The sequence below is a fragment of the Bos indicus x Bos taurus genome, chromosome 3, assembly GCF_003369695.1.
Source record: "Bos indicus x Bos taurus breed Angus x Brahman F1 hybrid chromosome 3, Bos_hybrid_MaternalHap_v2.0, whole genome shotgun sequence".
In the NCBI taxonomy this organism is placed as follows: Eukaryota; Metazoa; Chordata; class Mammalia; order Artiodactyla; family Bovidae; genus Bos; species Bos indicus x Bos taurus.
Window position 1 is genome coordinate 91832106 of NC_040078.1, and position 19130 is coordinate 91851235.

Genomic DNA, 19130 nt, shown 5'->3' on the forward strand with positions numbered 1-19130 from the left:
GAACTAAAGTCCCATCTCACAGCTTAGAATACTGAGGTCTACATGCGTAGCTGGAAAAAAAGCTGAATTTGAGGTGACAAAGAGCAGGGCTTGCAATAAACCTTTTCCTCTCAATGTTTATATCGTACCACCTGCTGTTCCTACTACCTGGAAGCCCTCCCCTTACCCAAAGCTACTTGTCATTCAAGGCCCAGCTGACCTACTCCTCCTCTAGGAAGCCCTCCCTGACTATCCACACTCTGACTCTCCTCTGAGATCTTATTGCACTCATAGCCTGGGCTGCCCAAAATGGCATTGCTTATGTACTATATCCACAAGGTAAACACAGAGGAAGGGCCATTGGAGCTAGGCTCCAAAGGGTGAAGAATTCGCCTGGCTGAGGAGGATAAGGGTTCGGGAAGGCACTCCTATCAGAGGGAACAGCAAGTACAAAGTCGTGGAGGTATGACAGTGTCAATTAATGAATGTCGGCTGTCATAACTACAAAAATATGCTCCAATACTTGGGGCAGAACAAGTCCATGACAGGTACAGAGGTTACAGGAGAGGGAAGGGATTCTTTCCACCTTTAGGGAGAAGGGGACAGTTAGAGAGGCTTCTTAGAGGACAGACAGGAGTTTAGCAAAGAATAGTGGGGCTACAAGGTGGAAGGTCAGCCAGGAGGGGAGACAAGGGCTGGGAGCATGGTGGGGTGGGTGGGAAGGAGAAGGGCAAATGGCTTGCTTTGCAAAGAGTATAAAATCCAGGAAGTGAGTGGGCAGAGCCAGGGCAAGGGGAGGCCCTGGTGCTAGCTGAGGGCTTGACATTTCCCCTGGCGAGCTCACAGAAAATCATTCCTCTCTGGTCCCCTGGGTCTGAAGGCCCCAGCTTACCCTATAAGAACAGTCGAGCTTCTGAAGCCTTGAATGCCAGCACCAAGTCAGGGTTTCTGCCCCAGAGAGAACCGGCCAAGGGAAAGAGGGGAAGAAAGAAGAGGAGGCACCTGGCTGCAATGGTGGCCACATTCTCCATCCAGGCCATGATCTGGCCCCCAAAAGTATTGCCCTGGTGATTGGCGTGGGGGGGCAGGACCAGCTCCACACTCTCCACCCGGGTCTTCTCGGCCGGCACCATGTGGCTACAATCTCTGCTCTCCAGATCTGACCAAGGAGGGATAAAGCGAGGGAGGTGAAAAGATTCCTGAGGGCAGACCCTGCCACGGGTAGCCCAGGACCCCCCTCCCCCCACCCCCCCACCACTCCACACAGCTTCTCTTATTCATTCAGCATCAAGGAGGTGCCATGTATCTCCCATCTCCCAGGGGGAGAGAGCTTGTTGGGTGAGGCCTGTGAAAGAGGAGGTCTTTCGCTTGGTGTGCAGGCTACTCAGCGATGCCACAGGCAGGGAGGAGAGCAGTTGAAGCCCTGAGCCAAGGTCTGGAAACCAGACAGGCAGGACAGTCATAGGGAGCAACGAGACCCTGGCTTAGCTGGAGCTGAGGACAAGTAAAGGGACAGCACAAGATAAGGCTCAGACAAGGGCCCAGACGCCAGTCCAAGGCATCTAGACTGACCCTTGGGTAGAAGGGCTGTCACGACAGGAGGGATCCACAGGGGCTGCCGTGGGATGGATGGTGCCAGGGGCCTTGATGACCATAGGAAGAGCTGGGCCTGCCATGGCCTTCAGGCCCCACATAAATAGGGCACGTGGAATCTAGAGCACAGCTCACTGCCTTCACTGGGGTTCGCTACTTCTGCCTGCTCTCTCTCCACTCTGGGTGGCTGAACTATCCTTGATGGGTCTTAAAATTGCCTCCTTTAGGTTTCCAGGAAGACTCTGCATTCTCATTGTCTGGAGATCAGAGAACAAAACCAAGGTTACCCTCTAGACCTTTGCCCCCAGCCTGAGTCCTCTGTCAGAAAAACCTTGCTTCATCTCTCCACCTGTCAAAATCCTCCCAGTCCAAAGTAGATCTTGTGTGCTGGCACAGGACAATCTGCAGGATATGCTTTTAAGGGGAAAGGAGCAAGATATGGGACAGAAGGTACCGTTCCCCTATGGGGAAAGAAGAGAGGGTTGAAATGAGAGGTAGTATGCATTAATATGCCTTCCCTGGTGGCTCAGCCAGTACAGACTCTGCCTGCAGTGCAGGAGACCCAGGTTTGATCCCTAGGTTGGGAAGATCCCCTGGAGAAGGGAATGGCTACCCACTCCAGTATTCTTGCCTGGAGAATTTCATGGACAGAGGAGCCCAGTGGGCTACAGTCTATGGGGTCGCAAAGAGTTGGACACAGCTGAGGGACTAACACTTTCACTTTGTTTTTTATGCATAAATTGCAGGAGATACTTCTGGAAAGATGGCCCCCAAATGAGTAACAGTAGCTGCCTTTTTGGAGGAGCCTGGGTTCTGGGGTAGAAGAGAGTCTTGCTTTTTATCCTATCTCTATCTTTTTATCCCTAGAGCTATCTCAATCTAGCTACCTATCTAGCTACCTGTCTACTGAGTTGGCCAAAAGAGGGAACATCCTACAGAAAAACCCAAATGAACTTCTTAGCCAACCCAACATATGCTTTTTTTTTTTTTTTTAAGTCCTAAAAAGATCTTCATGACCAAGATAATCATGATGGTGTGATCACTCACCTAGAGCCAGACAACCTGGAATGTGAAGTCAAGTAGGCCTTAGAAAGCATCACTACAAACAAAGCTAGTGGAGGTGATGGAATTCCAGTTGAACTATTTCAAATCCTAGAAGATGACGATGCTGTGAAAGTGCTGCACTCAATATGCCAGCACATTTGGAAAACTCAGCAGTAGTCACAGGACTGGAAAAGGTCAGTTTTCATTTCAATCCCAAAGAAAGGCAATGCCAAAGAATGCTCAAACGACTGCACAATTGCACTCATCTCACACGCTAGTAAAGTAATGCTCAAAATTCTCCAAGCCAGGCTTCAGCAATACGTGAACCGTGAACTTCCTGATGTTCAAACTGGTTTTAGAAAAGGCAGAGGAACCAGAGACGAAATTGCCAACATCCACTGGATCATGGAAAAAGCAAGAGAGTTCAAGAAAAACATCTATTTCTGCTTTCTCGACTATGCCAAAGCCTTTGACTGTGTGGATTACAAGAAACTGTGGAAAATTCTGAAAGAGATGGGAATATCAGACCACCTGACCTGCCTCTTGAGAAACCTATATGCAGGTCAGGAAGCAACAGTTAGAACTGGACATGGAACAAGAGACTGGTTCCAAATAGGAAAAGGAGTACGTCAAGGCTGTATGTTGTCACCCTGCTTATTTAACTTATATGCAGAGTACATCATGAGAAACGCTGGGCTGGAGGAAGCATAAGCTGGAATAAAGATTGCCGGGAGGACTATCAATAACCTCAGATATGCAGATGACACCACCCTTATGGCAGAAAGTGAAAAGGAACTAAAAAGCCTCTTGATGAAGGTGAAAGAGGAGAGTGAAAAAGTTGGCTTAAAGCTCAACATTCAGAAAACGAAGATCATGGCATCTGGTCCCATCACTTCATAGCAAATAGATGGGGAAACAGTGGAAACAGTGTCAGACTTTATTTTTTGGGGCTCCAAAATCACTGCAGATGGTGATTGCAGCCATGAAATTAAAAGATGCTTATTCCTTGGAAGGAAAGTTATGACCAACCTAGATAGCATATTCAAAAGCAGAGACATTACTTTGCCAACAAAGGTCCGTCTAGTCAAGGCTATGGTTTTTCCTGTGGTCATGTATGGATGTGAGAGTTGGACTGTGAAGAAGGCTGAGTGCCGAAGAATTGATGCTTTTGAACTGTAGTGTTGGAGAAGACTCTTGAGAGTCCCTTGGACTGCAAGGAGATCCAACCAGTCCATTCTGAAGGAGATCAGTCCTGGGTGTTCTTTGGAAGGACTGATGCTAAAGCTGAAACTCTAATACTTTGGCCATCTCATGGGAAGAGTTGACTCATTGGAAAAGACTCTGATGCTGGGAGAGATTAGGGGCAGGAGGAGAAGGGAACAACAGAGGATGAGATGGCTGGATGGCATCACCAACTCGATGGACATGAGTTTGGGTGAACTCCAGGAGCTGGTGATGGACAGGGAGGCCTGGCGTGCTGCAATTCATGGGGTCGCAAAGAGTTGCACATGACTGAGCGACTGAACTGAGGGTCCTCAAGGCCAAGCTCAATACTACCTTCCCAAATACCTTGACTCCTAGAGACCCAAATGCATTTAGTGGATGACAAACTGTTTTCTATGTGTCCCAGCTTCATCTTCATGGCTCCTGGGAGCTGGGCGAGAGGTCCAAATGCTCCCTTTTCCCCACTAAGGGACCTTGAGGCAAGAGTGTTATCCAGGCCTGAGGCCATCACTGGGTGGATATTCCAGGGAGACTTCCTTCCTTTCTCTGCCCAGTAGGAGCCCCAGACAGAGGGGAGCATGTAGGACACGAGCTGCCCTCCCTACCCATGACGCTCACCATCCTGAATGACGCAGTTGGCGAGGAGGTCCTTAATGGTGTCTGCGTAGACCAGTCGCATGCGCCGGCGCTCGGCCGCCACACTGTGCTCCGTCTTTTCCTCTTCGGTCCGAGGCACAGTTGGCTTCAGCTTCACCTGTGGCGGGGGTGGAGTGGGGGTTTTAGGACAAATTCCCTGAAATAGCATGAGGGCCTGGCCCCCTAGGATTGCAAGGAGATCAAACCAGTCAATCCTAGAGGAAATCAACACTGAACATTCATTGGAAGTACTGATGCTGAAGCTGAAGCTCCGATACTTTGGCCACCTGATGCAAAGAGCCGACTTTTTGGAAAAGATCCTGATGCTGGGAAAGGTTGAGGGCAGGAGGAGAAGGGGACGACAGAGGATGAGACGGTTGGATGGCATCACCGACTCGATGGACATGAATCTGAGCAAATTCCGGGAGACAGTGAAGGATGGAGAGCCTGGCGTGCTATGGTCCATGGGGTCACAAAGAGCTGGACACGACTTAGTGACTGAACAACAACTGTCCCCCTAGTAATCATCTCGCACCTGGGGCTCCTGGATGGTTACAAGTCTTGTCCCCTCTTTGTCCCCATCTTCCATCTCCATGTTGACTGATACATCATGTTCATCCTCCAGTGTCCCCTGAGCCCATTCTTGGGCAAAGGAACCGTGGATGAAGAATGTCAAGGCAGGACATGGAAGGCAATGGAAAGACCTGGAGAATACTGCAGGGAGGTGCACGGGGAGAGAAGGGGAAAAGCAGAGCAGGAAGGCACTTGGGTTCACCCACAGTGGGGGCTGGGCCTTCTGGAAGCCATGGATTCCCTGCTGCACCCTCATCTCTACCACTCTACCAACCCCCAGAATCACTGCCCTAGAAAGGCACCCAGGTGGCCTGGCAGCATAGAGCGCCTGTGCATGCTACCTTCACCCACCTTGGAGAGCTCCCTGTGGGCCACGAAGGTGGCTAAGGCCTTGCACACACACCACTGCTTCTCAGAGCACAGGTCCTCGGAGACCACCTGGATGCCCACCTGGAAAGGAAGAGCAAGGTGGACAAGTGAGGAGGGAGGAACTAGAATCCTACAGCTTGAGATGGGAAGCATCACCAGGCCTGGCTTCTGGTACTCCTGTATCACCTACCAAGTGCAGGGGGCTAGAGACGTGGGATGGGTTCTGATTCTGGCCCTGGCTCCCTGGGGAACCTTGGGCATGTAAATTCCTTTCTCTGGACCTCAGTTTCCTCATCTGTAAAATGGGAATGATTGTACCTATCCTCACAGGGTTATTGAGAGGATCAAAATGACACTGTTATGAAAGGGCTTGAAGTAAGTTAATTTAAGTGTTGGCTAAATTGGAAGGACAGACAGCTTGGGGGTCCATAGGGGGACCTTGGGCCCTTATGGGGTGTCCAGAGCTACAGTCAAGATTCTGCTATCCTGTGGTACATATACACAACGGAGTATTACTCAGCCATTAAAAAGAATTCATTTGAATCAGTTCTAATGAGGTGGATGAAACTGGAGCCTATTATACAGAGTGAAGTAAGCCAGAAGGAAAAACACCAATACAGTATACTAACGCATATATATGGAATTTAGAAAGATGATAACAATAACCCTGTGTATGAGACAGCAAAAGAGACACTGATGTATGGAACAGTCTTATGGACTCTGTGGGAGAGGGAGAGGGTGGGAAGATTTGGGAGAATGGCATTGAAACATGTAAAATATCATGTATGAAACGAGATGCCAGTCCAGGTTCAATGCACGATACTGGATGCTTGGGGCTAGTGCACTGGGACGACCCAGAGGGATGGTATGGGGAGGGAGGAGGGAGGAGGGTTCAGGATGGGGAGCACATGTATACTTGTGATGGATTCATTTTGATATTTGGCAAAACTAATACAATTATGTAAAGTTTAAAAATAAAATAAAATTAAAAAAAAAAAAAGATTCTGCTATCCAAGCCTCAGTGTGCCTCAGTAACCACTGGCCCAGCTGGGTAAAGTTGCCTGGGCCTGACGTCCATAAGTGGGAAGTAGAGGCCCTCCACCCTGCATCACCAAAGAGTTCTCTCATTAAACCTTCCACAATCCTGCAGCATAGGAATCATGTTCCCATTTTACAGATGTGAAGACAGAGGCTGTGGGAGGTAAGCTAATGGACCAAAGTCTACCGCTCTCACTGCTTCAGCCCACTGACGTCAGGGCTAAGCACAGTGGCTGACGTCAGGGCTAAGCACAGTGGCTGTCCTCCCTGCAGTCACCTGGCTGCTGAACAGAGTATCTGACACTAGGTATGAAGACCCAGGAAGCTGGAAGTCAAGGCCCACAGTGGAATCCACATCGCTCGGAGACCTGAGGCACGTCCCTTCCCCTCCCTGGCCTCAGTTTCCCCTTCTGTGTTACAGCCATTAGACAATTAGATCCCTAGATCCTCCCAAACTTGCCAGCTATTTCAGAACTCTGTATCCTCAGCCAAGGTGCTGTGAGTATGAGCACGTGTGCACTCAGGCTGGGGGCTGAGAACAAAGAGAAAGTGGAAACCACCCACCCAGTGGCTCACCTCCATGCTAGAGTTGAAGGCTCGGTTCACCTTGGCCTTGATATTCACAACTTGTCCAACACTGCAGAGGGAAAAGCAAGAGATGAGCCATCCAGAGGGACAAAAAGAGAGAAAAGGGGCCTCAGATACTTGTGGGGCCTCTGCTGAGGGGAACTAGCCAAAAACTGTTACAGCATACAGAGCATATTCACATCTATGATGCTACCAAAGCAAGTTGGCAAGACGGTGTTAGCACCCCATTTTACAGGTGGGGAAGCTGAGGCAAGAGAAGTGGCATGATGTCATTCATCTCCCGCTTCCCCCTGCTCCCCCTAGTCCAATGAACACTCAAGATTCTCTTTGCTCTCAACAGTCCCTCCTAAGGAAAGCTCCCCCACATCCCACCTTCTTGTAGCCCGCCAAAATTTACCCTCCTAATACAGATCTCCATAAATAATATAATAATAATGAAAAAGTTTAAAATATTGCAAGAATTACTAAAGTGTGACAGAGACACCATATGAGCCAATGTTGTTGGAAAAGTGAGGTCAATAGATTTGCTCAATGCAGGGTTGCTACAAAACTTCAAGTTGTAAAAAATGCAAGATCTGCAAAGTGCAGTAAAATAAGGTATACCTGTATTTATCTACATACAGATAAAGCAAATTTAGCAAAGTGTTAATTATTGACTCTCAGTGGTAATGATCACACCGCTATTCAACTTTTCTATAATTTTGAAAGTTTTCATGATAAAATATTAGAAAATGAACTTCCCTGACCCACCAATAAAAAGAAAATCTATTTTTGGCAGTACTAAAATAGACCCTTGCCCTTCCTCCTCCTCCCCTCTCCTCTTCCTCTCTAGCCTCCCCTAAAGCCAAGCAGTCACCCATTTGGACTCCCAAGCTTCTCTTCCTTCCTGTCTTCCATCTCACAGCTCAGGTCAAAATTGGCTCTATCCCCTGAGTCACTGCCCAGCCTCCTTGGGGGCCCCTTCAAGCCCCTAGTTTCCCAAAACCCCTCCAGAGGCAGCACCTATAGACAAATCTGACCTTTTCAGCCAGTTGTAATAGAGCCCTTCCCCAGGACCAATACTCTTGGCAGACAGAGAAACATGTTAAATGACACCACAGTGATACTAATAGTAAAACCCAGATGATGGAGAACCCTAGAGAGCAAATGACCAAGGTTCTTCAACAAACAAACTTCAAGGAAAAACAGAGAGAGACAGGGAGTGGGAGGAGGAAGGAGAGGGTGCAGGGAGAGGGTGATGGGGGAGATGTAGGGCCTACAGGTTAAAAAAAAGACTTGAGGGAATTCCCTGGCAGTCCAGTAGTTAGGACTCAGTGCTTTCACTGCTGGGGACCAGGTTCCATCCCTGGTCAGGGAACTAGGATGCCATGAGCCATGAAGCATGGCCAAAGGAAAAACAAAAGACAAGAGACGAAGTAACCAAATGCAACCTTATTTGCATCATGACTTGAACAAAATAAAGCAAAAAACTATAAAGCAAAACAAAATAAATTCAAGAGACACTGTGGGCAACTGAACGCTGACTGGATATTTGATGGTGGTGAGAAACTGTTCGTTTTGTTTAGCGGTAGTAGTGGTATTTAAGTTATGTTTTTTAAAAGTTCTTATTCCTTAGAGATGCATTGTGAGGCATTTTTAAATGGCTAAAGCAAAAACAAGCAAACAAAAAAAACCTTTCCCAGCTTTCCTCAGGTATGGCCAGGACTTTCCAGGTCACCAACCATGCTCCAGGCCCCTCTCCAGCTTACCCTCACACCCACACCCTCCTCTGCCCAGACTCACCTCCACTCTCCTGGGTCCTATGGCAGGCCCATCCATCACTACATGCCCCACCCCAGCCTTCTCTATCATTGCTCCTCAGGTGTCAGATCCCGTTTTGGCAGCAGAGACTCAGAGTTGACCCAGACACAGCTCCACTGGCCTACAAATTCTCACAGCATGCAGTACTGGAGCCAGCTCAAATACCTCCTCCAGGAAGCCACCCGTGACTACCCTCTGTGGCCCTATGAGCTGTGCTCAGTCACTCAGTCGTGTCCAACTCTTTGTGACCCCATGAACTGTAGCCCACCAAGCTCCTTATCCATGGAATTCTCCAGGTAAAAATACTGGAGTGGGTAGCCTATCCCTTCTTCAGGGGAACTTCCCGACCCAGGAATCGAACCAGGGCCTCCTGCACTGCAGGCAGATTCTTCACCGGCTGAGCTACCAGGGAAGCCCCTGTGCCACTATGCACGCATGCTTTCAGTCATGTCCAGCTCTTTGCAACCCTATGGACTATAACCCGCCAGGCCCCTCTGTCCTTGGGGATTCTCCAGGCAAGAATACTAGAGTGGGTTGTCACTTCCTTTTCCAGTGCCTCTATCAGTTCAGTCACTCAGTCGTGTCCAACTTTTCGCAACCCCATGGACCACAGCATGTTAGGCCTTCCTGTCCATCACCAACTCCTGGAGTTCACCCAAACTCATGTCCATTGAGTTGGTGATGCCATCCAACCATCTCATCCTCTGTTGTTCCCTGCTCCTCCCGCCTTCAATCTTTCCCAGCATCAGGGTCTTTTCAAATGAGTCAGTTCTTCACATCAGGTGTCCAAAGTATTGGAATTTCAGCTTCAGCGTCAGTCCTTCCAGTGAATATTCAGGACTGATCTCCTTTAGGATGGACTGGTTGGATCTCTTTGCTGTCCAAGGGACTCTCAAGAGTCTTCTCCAGCACCACACAGTGCCTCTATACCCACCCTCAAAAACAGAGGCAATGTAGCCCATTGGTTGGGATTCCCAGGTGCCCCAGTGGAAGAAGAATCCACCTGCAATGCAGAAGGCACAGGAGACACAGGTTTGATCCCTGAGTCGGGAAGATCCCTGGAGAAGGGCATGGCAACCACTCCAGTATTCTTGCCTGGAAAATTCCATGGACAGAGGAGCCAGGTGGGCAATAGTCCTTAGGGTCACAAAGAGTTGGACACAACCGAAACGACCGACCATGCCTGCACGCAGAGCCTGCTGGTTAAGAGCAAGCTCTCCGGGGCCAGACTGCCTTGCTTGTAGTACAGCCTGAGGTCTCCACCAGCTGTAAGCCCTTAAGTAAGTTACTTTTCTTCTCTGCGCCTCAGTTTCCTCACCTGTAAAAGGAGGATACTAATAACCAGGGTCTCACAGTGTTGTTCTGAGGACTTAGTAAGTTAATTATCAATAGTAAAAAGACACTACAGTTATTATAAAATTTTGAATATAGTTCCTTGTGTTATACAGTAGCGCCTTCTCCCCCCATTTTTTTAAAACTGGAGTATAACTGCTTTACAACCCTGTACGCCTGAAACTAACAGAATATTGTAAATCAACCACACTCCATGTAAAAAATTGTTTACATGTTTTTAAAAAGGCTTACAAATAACTCATCAGTATGGGTTCATTAGGGCTTCCCTGGTAGTTCAGCTGGTAAAGAATCTGCTTGCAATGCAGGAGACCTGGGTTTGATCCCTGGGTTGGGAAGAGCCCTCGGAGGTTGGCATGGCAACCCACTCCAGTATTCTTGCCTGGAGAATCCCCATGGACAGAGGAGCCTGGCGGACTGTAGCCCATGGGGTCACACAGAGTTGGACACGACAGAGCAACTATGCACAGCACATGGGTTCATTAACTGTGACAAAGGTACCGTACGAATGTAAGATGTTATAGAAACTCTGTGCCATCTACAGTGTTTTTGTAAATCAAAAACTATTCTAAAATAAGATATTCAAAGATGAGTACTACAAAGCACCCATATGTCAAAGATCATTATTTGCCTGGAATTTACCCCTTTGAATTGAAATTATGTTTCTATATCTGCCTCCCTGCAGACTGGGAGCTCCTGGGGCACAGAGACTATGTTCCAGCTGACTTTGTGGACTCCAAACCCTGCATGGGCCCTGGTCCAAAAAAAGGCACAGGTAGCGATGAATGACTGAATAAGTAAGGACAGGGACTGCCCAAACTTCTTCCTAACCATGACCCATGGGGCACCAGGAAGTCCTGGATAAGTCCTTGGCACTCGATGTCCCAGGCACTGATAGTTCAGAAGCAGGCCTGGAGGCCAGAGCACTGCATGCAGCCCCTGCAGCCTGCCCTGGGCTGAGGGCTTGGCATGCTCCTTGGGTCCTAGCAAAACCGTGTGAAGACCAAGCTCAGTATAGTGTAATGAAAACCTTTCTAACCAGTACAGACATCTAACAAACAAAACTAGTAGGTAATGAGCTCCCCTTTCCTGGAGGTATGTGAGCAGAGGCTGAATGGTCCAAACTTCTGGCTCAGGCTCTGCCAAGGCACCTTGTCTAGGGACCTCCCTACAGTCTGATAACCAATGACCCACAGAGAAGAGCCAAGCCCCAAAAGGCATTCCCTGATTAAGTCTAACCAGCAACCCTGAATATTCATTGGAAAGATTGATGCTGAAGCTGAAACTCCAATAATTAGGCCACCAGATTTGAAGAGCTGACTCATTGGAAAAGACCCTGATGCTGGGAAAGCTTGAGGGCAGGAAGAAAAGGGGGTGACAGAGGATGAGATGTTTGGATGGCATCACCAACTCAATGGATGTGAGTTTGAGCAAACTCCGGGAGATAGTGAAGGACAGAGAAGCCTGGCGTGCTGCAGTCCATGGGGTTGCAAAGAGTTGGACACGACTTAGTGACTGAACAACTTCCATTTTGAAGATAAGAAAATTGAGGACCAGAGAAAGAGACTGACTTCCCCAAAGTCACACAGCACCCCATGCTGCAGCTTGAGCAACATCCAACTCCAAAGCTGGCTGAGGGAGTCCACCCCACAGCACCTGGCCACAGGGGCAGCTCCTAGCTCACTGCTGTCCCAGAGACCTTGCAGATGGGTCATGGCTCCGGAAAGGCTGCCCCCTGTCCATCTGCAAAGGCCCCCAGCTGAGGCAGGTGCCAGGCAGCACAAGGCTGATAAGGCAGGAGATGGGGGAAAGGCTCTGGGATCGTGATGGGGAGACCAGAAAGAGAGGCAGGAGGCCACTTACCTAATGGTGTGCTCAAAATAGATGTCATCCATGGAGGCTGTGACACAGGGGCACCCTGCATGCCTCTCCGCTGGCATCAGGAGAAGAAAGCCATCTGTTAGCAGCCTCCCCATGGCCCAGGCCTCTGATCAATATCAGACCCTCCTAGCTAAGGCCTGCCTCCTCGCTCACACCCCCACCGTTCTTTACTTTCCTCACCGTGATTATGACACCCTGACCCTGTCTTATTTATCTGGGTTTTGTCTGTCTAGTGCCTCTCCCTTCTGCTAGACCGCAAGTCACTCGAGGGCAAGGAATTTCGCCCATATTTTTCACTGCTGTGCCCAGTCCTGGAGCAGTGCCTGGCATGCAGTATTCAATAAGCAGCCGCTGAATGAATGATCACGCCATGTTTATTCCACTTTCTGACTTCCTCGAGTGCCCAGGCAACCTCACCCACCTTTGTCTCCTTGCCTGAGTCACTCTCATCCTGAGGACTCTGCTCCCAGGCCTGAGTCCTTCTAGAATTCCTTCTCTACTTCCAGGGATGGGTCAGGGTCGTCTCAGGTCTGTTCTCCTAGAGCCCCAGTTCCGCCTCCCTTTCCCAGCCCCTATCAGACAGTGCAGGGGGACAGTTAGGTCTCCTGTCTGCTCCCCTGCTACCATCTGCCTGTGAACTCCCTGCGGGCTGGAGAATACTGGGGCATCAAAGGCAACAAAATGAGCTCCATCCAACCTCCATTCAACTCTGCCCAATGCCATGGGTTTTGCTACTGCCAGCCTCAGAGCAACCACGTCTAATGCTACGCTGCATCAGAGCAGGGACCCTAGAGTCCAGGACCAGCACTCAGAGCCCTGGGGGTTTGCAGGCAAGAGGGTGGGCCCGAGCTGAGCATGTGAAACTTGAAGAGGGCATCACAGGCAGGTGGAGCTGCCTGAGTGAAGCCAGGGATGAGAGAAGAGGGCGGCGCTCAGGAACGGCCTCTCCCCTGGTGTGTGTGGCCAAGGCTGGGAGGGCAGCCATGCCGGGTTCGGCCTCACCGGACAGGCAGGCGGTGGCGTCGATCCACTTGAGCAGCTGCCCGACGCTCAGCTCGCCACGCTGGTTGGTGTGGCAGGGCAGCACCAGCTGGCTCATCTGCACCTCCGTGGGGTTCCGGTAGCCCTCGCCATCTGCCATGTTGTCGCTGTCAGTGCGTGAGGCCGACTTCCGGGACGTGCGGTTGGAGAACACGGAGGCCAGGCCCTGGGGAGCAGGTGGGATGGTCAGCTCACAGCAGAGTCTCCAGGTCTGCCAGCCCCTGAGATCCCCAAGACCACGTGCCAAGAAAACCCAACTCCAAGAGTGGCCAGCACCCTCCAGCCCAGGGTCTCAGACCCCAGGGGCTCTCTGGATGCCCCTACTATGCCCAGCTTCCTTTTGGCCACAAATTCCAGGTTAACATATCCTTGGACCTGAGGGAGGGGGTGGGGAGAAAGGGATGGAGCAGAGTATTAATTCATCTGTAGACCAGCTTTTTCAAGTTTTGCCTCAGATTCACCTTCGTTCTGGTAAGATTTCCCGTCTCTATTCAGGGAGGCCTAGTAAGCCCTACGGGCTTCTCTGGTAGCTCAGCTGGTAAAAAATCCGCCTGCAATACAGGAGACCCCAGTTCGATTCTTGGGTTGGGAAGATCCCCTGGAGAAGGGATAGGCTACTCACTTCAGTATTCTTGGGCTTCCCTGGTGGCCCAGATGGTAAAGAATCCACCTGCAATATGGGAGACCTGGGTTCAATCCCTGGGTTGAAAAGATCCCCTGGAGGGAGGGCATGGCAACCCACTACAGTATTCTTGCCTGGAGAATCCCCAAGGACAGAGGAGCCTGGCGGCTACAGTCCATGGGGTCACAAAGGGTCTGACACAACTGAGCAACTAAGCACAACACAGCACAGTGAGCCCTACAATAGTCAAGCCCAGGGATCTGTTCCTATCTCATCCCATAAGACCCTTTCCTCGGGCTCTTCATGTTTCAGATGACATCGGAAGCAGCACCTCGGCTGATGCTCCTCCGTTGTCAGCACTTGGCTCTACTGACAGGGAAGGCTCCAGCCAGTCACTGACCAGCTGTCTGATCCAGACCAGGGCTGGAACAGCTGCCAGCTGGAGAACCAGCAGAGAAAATCCTAGAACTCATGAATAAGAGGAGTCTCTGCCCAGGGTCCAGCTTAGGAGTTTCATTTGCCAGGCAACAGAGGTAGGCGTGCCTGGCAGTCCCCTGGAGGGGGTGGGATGAGGAAGGGGAGCTGACCTGCCATCCTGTCTCTCTGGCCAGCTTTCCCTCATCACACTGTGAACAGAGCTGGGGACACCTGCCTGTGTGAGAAAAATGACAAGTAGGGATAGGCACATGGGTTCCAGTTTTCATGTATGTGTGGGTGCTAAGTCGCTTCAGTCATATCTGACTCCTTACGATCCTGTGGACGGTAGACCCCCAGGCTCCTCTGTCCATGGGATTCTCCAGGCAAGAATACTGGAGTGGATTGCCATGCCCTCCTCCAGGGGATATTCCCAACCCAGGAATCAAACCTGCAACTCTTACATCTCCTGCTTTGGCAAGAGGGTTCTTTACCACTAGCGCCAAATGGTAAGCCCTCCAATTTTCATGGCCATTGCCACTTGTGGTGATAAGTCCCTGCTAACACTTATAAAGTGCTTATAAAGTATCAGATACTCTTCTAAGCACTTTACAAGTCCTAATTCAAATTTTATCCATACAACAAACCTCTGAAAGAGGTACATTATTATATTCATTTTAAAGATTAGAAAACTGAAGCTCAAGTAAGTGCCAAGCCCAGCTGTGACTCCAGAGGTCTAGCCACTTCGACTGAGGTCCTAATCACCACACTACACTGCCTGCAGGGCTTCCAGGGGCCCAAGATGAGGAATCCAGGGCCCTGGATGTGGATTCAGCAGCAAAAAGTGCTATGACCTATGTTGACCCTGCTACTGCTACAGGATGGGGGCAGTGATGGCTCAGGGAAAGGATGGGCCTCATTCTGGGGGGTTATACTCTTTGGATAGCTCCCCTCACAAGGATTCCATAGCTAATTCAATAAATTCAAAACACACCAAGTTGACTTGCTTAAGGTCACTGACCCCTAAGAGGTAGCCCTGGGATTTGAACCAAGCTAGTCTGACCCAGAACAACTTGTGGGTTCCTTGGAGAGGCAGCTCCTTGCCAAGCGCCCCTAAATACCAAGTGCAATGCTGGGGACCAAAATGAGAGAGAAGAGGGCAGCTGCCCCAGGAGCTCGCAGCCTGGGTGGGGACCTGCGGGCACCAGGCTGCCAGGCTGTTGCAAACAGCTTCCAGACCACTGCGATCCAAGCAGCAGGAGCCGTCACCATGGTAACCATTGCCAAGGCATTTCCAGCCTGGTATGTGCTGGGGGCTGCCTGGATGTGGATGTGGGTGGCTGACTCTAGGTGTGGGAGACAGTAGAGGGAGGAGGCAGGCAGACTGTGTTTACCCACACTCTTCCCAAGCCCCTCCCACAGCTAGTTCTGGGACAAGCATTCCAGAAAGAAGTCCTGGAGAAAAGCAAGGTGGAAGCAAGATGCAGAGAGTAAGGGGGAAGAAGAAAAGCAGAGTATGTGGAGTTTCTGGGCAGCTCCAGATGTGCACACAGGGAAGACGCCTCCCACCCCAACACAGCGTCCCTGCTGTTCAAGCCTGTTCTCACCCACTGCCTCACTGAATCGTCACAAGGCAGGCAGAGGGTAAAGACCATTTACCCCATTTTACAGACGAGGAAAGTGAGGATGGCAAAAAAGTCGTAGACCAGCAGTCAGGACACCTGAGTTCTAATCCTCTCTGCTTCCCACCTAGCCAATCCCCACTCGTCAGTTGAGTTCAGTCGCTCAGTCATGTACAATTCTTTACGACCCCATGGACTGCAGCACGCCAGGCTTCCCTGTCCATCACCAACTCCCGGAGCTTACTCAAACTCATGTCCCCTGAGTTGGTGATGCTATCCAACCATCTCATCCTCTGTCATCCCCACTCCTACCAGCCTCCTATTTCCTGTTTTGTGAAACAGAAGTCCCATCCATTGTCGTCTACATGCCTGGAGGCAGGATCTTTGCCTTGTCATTCTGTTCATTCATTCACTCACTCATTCATTCTCCAAGCAATTCCTCTGTATTAAAGTGAAAGTTGCTCAGTAGCGTCTGACTCTTTGCAACCCCATGGACTACATGTTAAGTTGGTGGATTTGGGTTTTGGAAAGAGCCCTTCAGTGTTGTGTAGAGGCCTGGAAGGAGGTGGAGAGACTGCAGGCCTCCACCTCTGAATTCTTCAGACCAGAATACTGGAGTGGGTAGCCTTTCCCTTCTCCAGGGGATCTTCCCAACCCAGGAATCAAACCGGAAAGTCTCCTGCATTGCAGGCGGATTCTTTACCAGCTGAACTGCCAGAGAAGCCCCTCTCTCTGTACTGGACCCTCTCAAACACTGAGCTTATAAGAAAAACTGGGCCAGTCCTTTGAGAAGCTCCTACTCTAGTTCTCATGCTTAGAAGTACCTGGAACCCAGTAGGACCACATCAAAGATGTATAAAGGGATGTCTAGAGGCAGACTTGAGTTCATATCCTAGCCCTGGCCCAGAGCGCTATGTGATCCTAAGCAAGTCCCCTCTCCTCTGAGCCCCTTCTCCTCCAGCCCAGGGGAGACTGCCAGTCTCCAAGGTATCTCAGCCCTGGTTCCAGGATTCTGGCGTCTAATCTTGCAGGGCTCTGGCATGGCCAGCTGAGCTTTCTAACAAGGAAGCTAAGGAGCTCTGTCACTTGTCAGGCAGGAAATACTGTGCTCTGAGAAGGACGGAGCTCCCACCCTGGGGCTGGCAGAGGAACAAGCCCCACTGTGCTGTGGCCCCACCTCCCTCAGAGGCAGGAGCGCTGAGCCCCTGAAGCATGAGCCAAGGGGAAAGGCAGCACAGCCTCCAGACTCCAACTGTTTCCTGGGGCTCCAAGGCAGTCTGCCACAACAGGGCAGGCCGGGCCAGGCAGCCTCCCAACCCCCTGGTGGGCAGGCAGCCAGCCAGGGAGGATGGGGCGTGTGGGGGCCCAGCAGGGTTTGGCCAATGAGGCCCCAGGGCCCAGCCACTCCTCTCAGGGCCAGTCACGGGGAAAGCAGAAGCCCTGGACAGAATCAGGGCCTGGGGCAGCCAGGAAGGCTGAGCCAGGACAGCTGACAGGGAGGACAGAGCCTGCATGAAGGTGGGGAGGGCATCTAAGGGGCAAAGACGTGCACTCTCAGACAGCAGCCATGCCAGGCACTGGCGCCCAGCCGCAACAGTCCTGGCCAGATTGAGTAAGCCCAGACGAGGCCTCAGCCCGCTACACTGTGGGCTCTGTGTCCCTTCTCCTCAGCCAGAGTCATGTGACAGAACAGCTGGGTCTGAGCAAGAAAGGCCACCTTGTCCAACCTTTTCATGGCTGGGGACACTGGGGGAAAGGCTAAAGTAAAGGGGAAAGCCTCTTAGGCCACAGGGCTCCTTCTGGGCAACTGGACAACCGGCCCACACAACAGATTTAACCTGGACTTCTTCTGTCCCCCAAGTAGCCAAGCTCCAGGGATCCAACCTCCTTAAACTCTTGGTCTGCCCCCCACCCCTCAGCCCCCACACTCTGATGCGCTCAGGCCCCTGCACTGCTCACTCACTGGGTTGCCTCCACAGCCAGTTCACAGGCCTCCAGTCTCTCCACCTCCTTCCAGGCCTCTACACAACACTGAAGGGCTCTTTCCAAAACCCAAATCCACCAACTTAACAACCACAACCTATTGCATCCTGCCTTCCGGGGAAGCTAGACCCAGTCTGCACAACTGGGACCTTGTTCTGACCCGTAGGGCCACACAGACTTTTCTGAAGGGCAAGCCTGAGAAGGCACCTCTCCTGCTCAAGATTTCTCAGTGGCTCGCCATGGCTCTTAGGGTCAAGGCCCCACTCTGTAGCCCCTGCCACTGCCCCCACAGCTGCTTTCCCAGCTCCAGAGCACACCTGGTTTCTCAGAGCACACTCTCACTACCGCTGCCTAGGACCCCTCCATCTGTTCTACCTGCCAAGTGAGTCCTTCCTCCTACCCCCTCTTCAGTGCCCCTTCCCCATGCCTGCCTCCTCCCCAGGGAGAGTCAGGGCCTCCCCGGACCCCGCAGCCTCACTATCTCCATCACAACACTGACAGAGGCAGCCACTGCTTTCACAGCCACCTGCCCTAGCAGACAGGCATTCCCGCAGGGCAGGGATGGATGTAGGCCTGGCACAGAGCAGGTGCCAAATTAATGCCTACAGGGGAGGAAAAGAGTGGTGGCAAGGGCAGGCTTGGAGCTGAGACTTGAGGAAGAGGACAGTCTGAGGTACAGAAGGACTAGAGAAGAGCAGAAAACAAAAGCAGGAGCAGCAGGGCTCGGGCGACGGAGTGGCTGGGGCAAAGGGCAACAGGTGGGAAAGTACTAGGCACCTGTGCGGGTGGAGACAGAGGCGGGGATGGGGTGTGGGGCAAAGAGTCCCCAGAAACCAAAGAAGACCCCTGGAGAAGGGTGTGCCCTACAGGGATCAGCAGGAAAATGTGGAGACCAGCCAGCAGGGAGAACATCTCAGGGACTTCCCTGCCAATCCAGTGGTTAAGACTCTGCATTCCCAATGCAGGGGACATAGGTTCAATCCCTGGTCAAGGAACTAAGGTTTCCCATGTCACTAACCCCCACATGTCACTACTAGGAGCCCGTGCTCCACAAGAGCAGCTCACACGCACCACAACTAGAGAAAAAGCCCATGTGCCGCAAAGAAGACCCAGCCCAGCAAAAATATAAATAAACCAAAGAACCACCTCAAAGAGCAGGCCTGGAACAGAGGAGGCCCACCAGCCCTGGAGGGGAGAAGCTGGCCTGGGTAACCTCTCAGCTCACTCACCATGCCACAGGGCTGTGCACAGCCCCTGGAGATCAGCCTGGCCTGGACTCAAGTCAACTAACTCATGTGACTTCAGGCAGGCTGCTCAGCCTACCTCTGTGGGCCTCCGCTTCCATAACTGCAAGAAATGGGATCATAATACCT

At 51.2% G+C, this 19130-nt stretch overlaps 1 protein-coding gene across 2 annotated transcripts in view; it reads right to left on the reverse strand.

Moving 5' to 3' along the window:
* The window catches only part of LOC113889841 (acyl-coenzyme A thioesterase 11), a 50519-nt gene that overhangs the window by 11521 nt on the left and 19868 nt on the right, over nucleotides 1-19130 (reverse strand). For both annotated transcript variants that reach the window (XM_027537151.1, XM_027537152.1), the window contains exons 2-7: nucleotides 13078-13282; nucleotides 12058-12127; nucleotides 7033-7093; nucleotides 5401-5499; nucleotides 4459-4594; nucleotides 982-1138 (exon numbers count right to left, since the gene is read on the reverse strand). In XM_027537151.1, the coding sequence (XP_027392952.1) occupies nucleotides 982-1138; nucleotides 4459-4594; nucleotides 5401-5499; nucleotides 7033-7093; nucleotides 12058-12127; nucleotides 13078-13282 (728 nt within the window). The remainder of the gene's footprint in view (nucleotides 1-981; nucleotides 1139-4458; nucleotides 4595-5400; nucleotides 5500-7032; nucleotides 7094-12057; nucleotides 12128-13077; nucleotides 13283-19130) is intronic.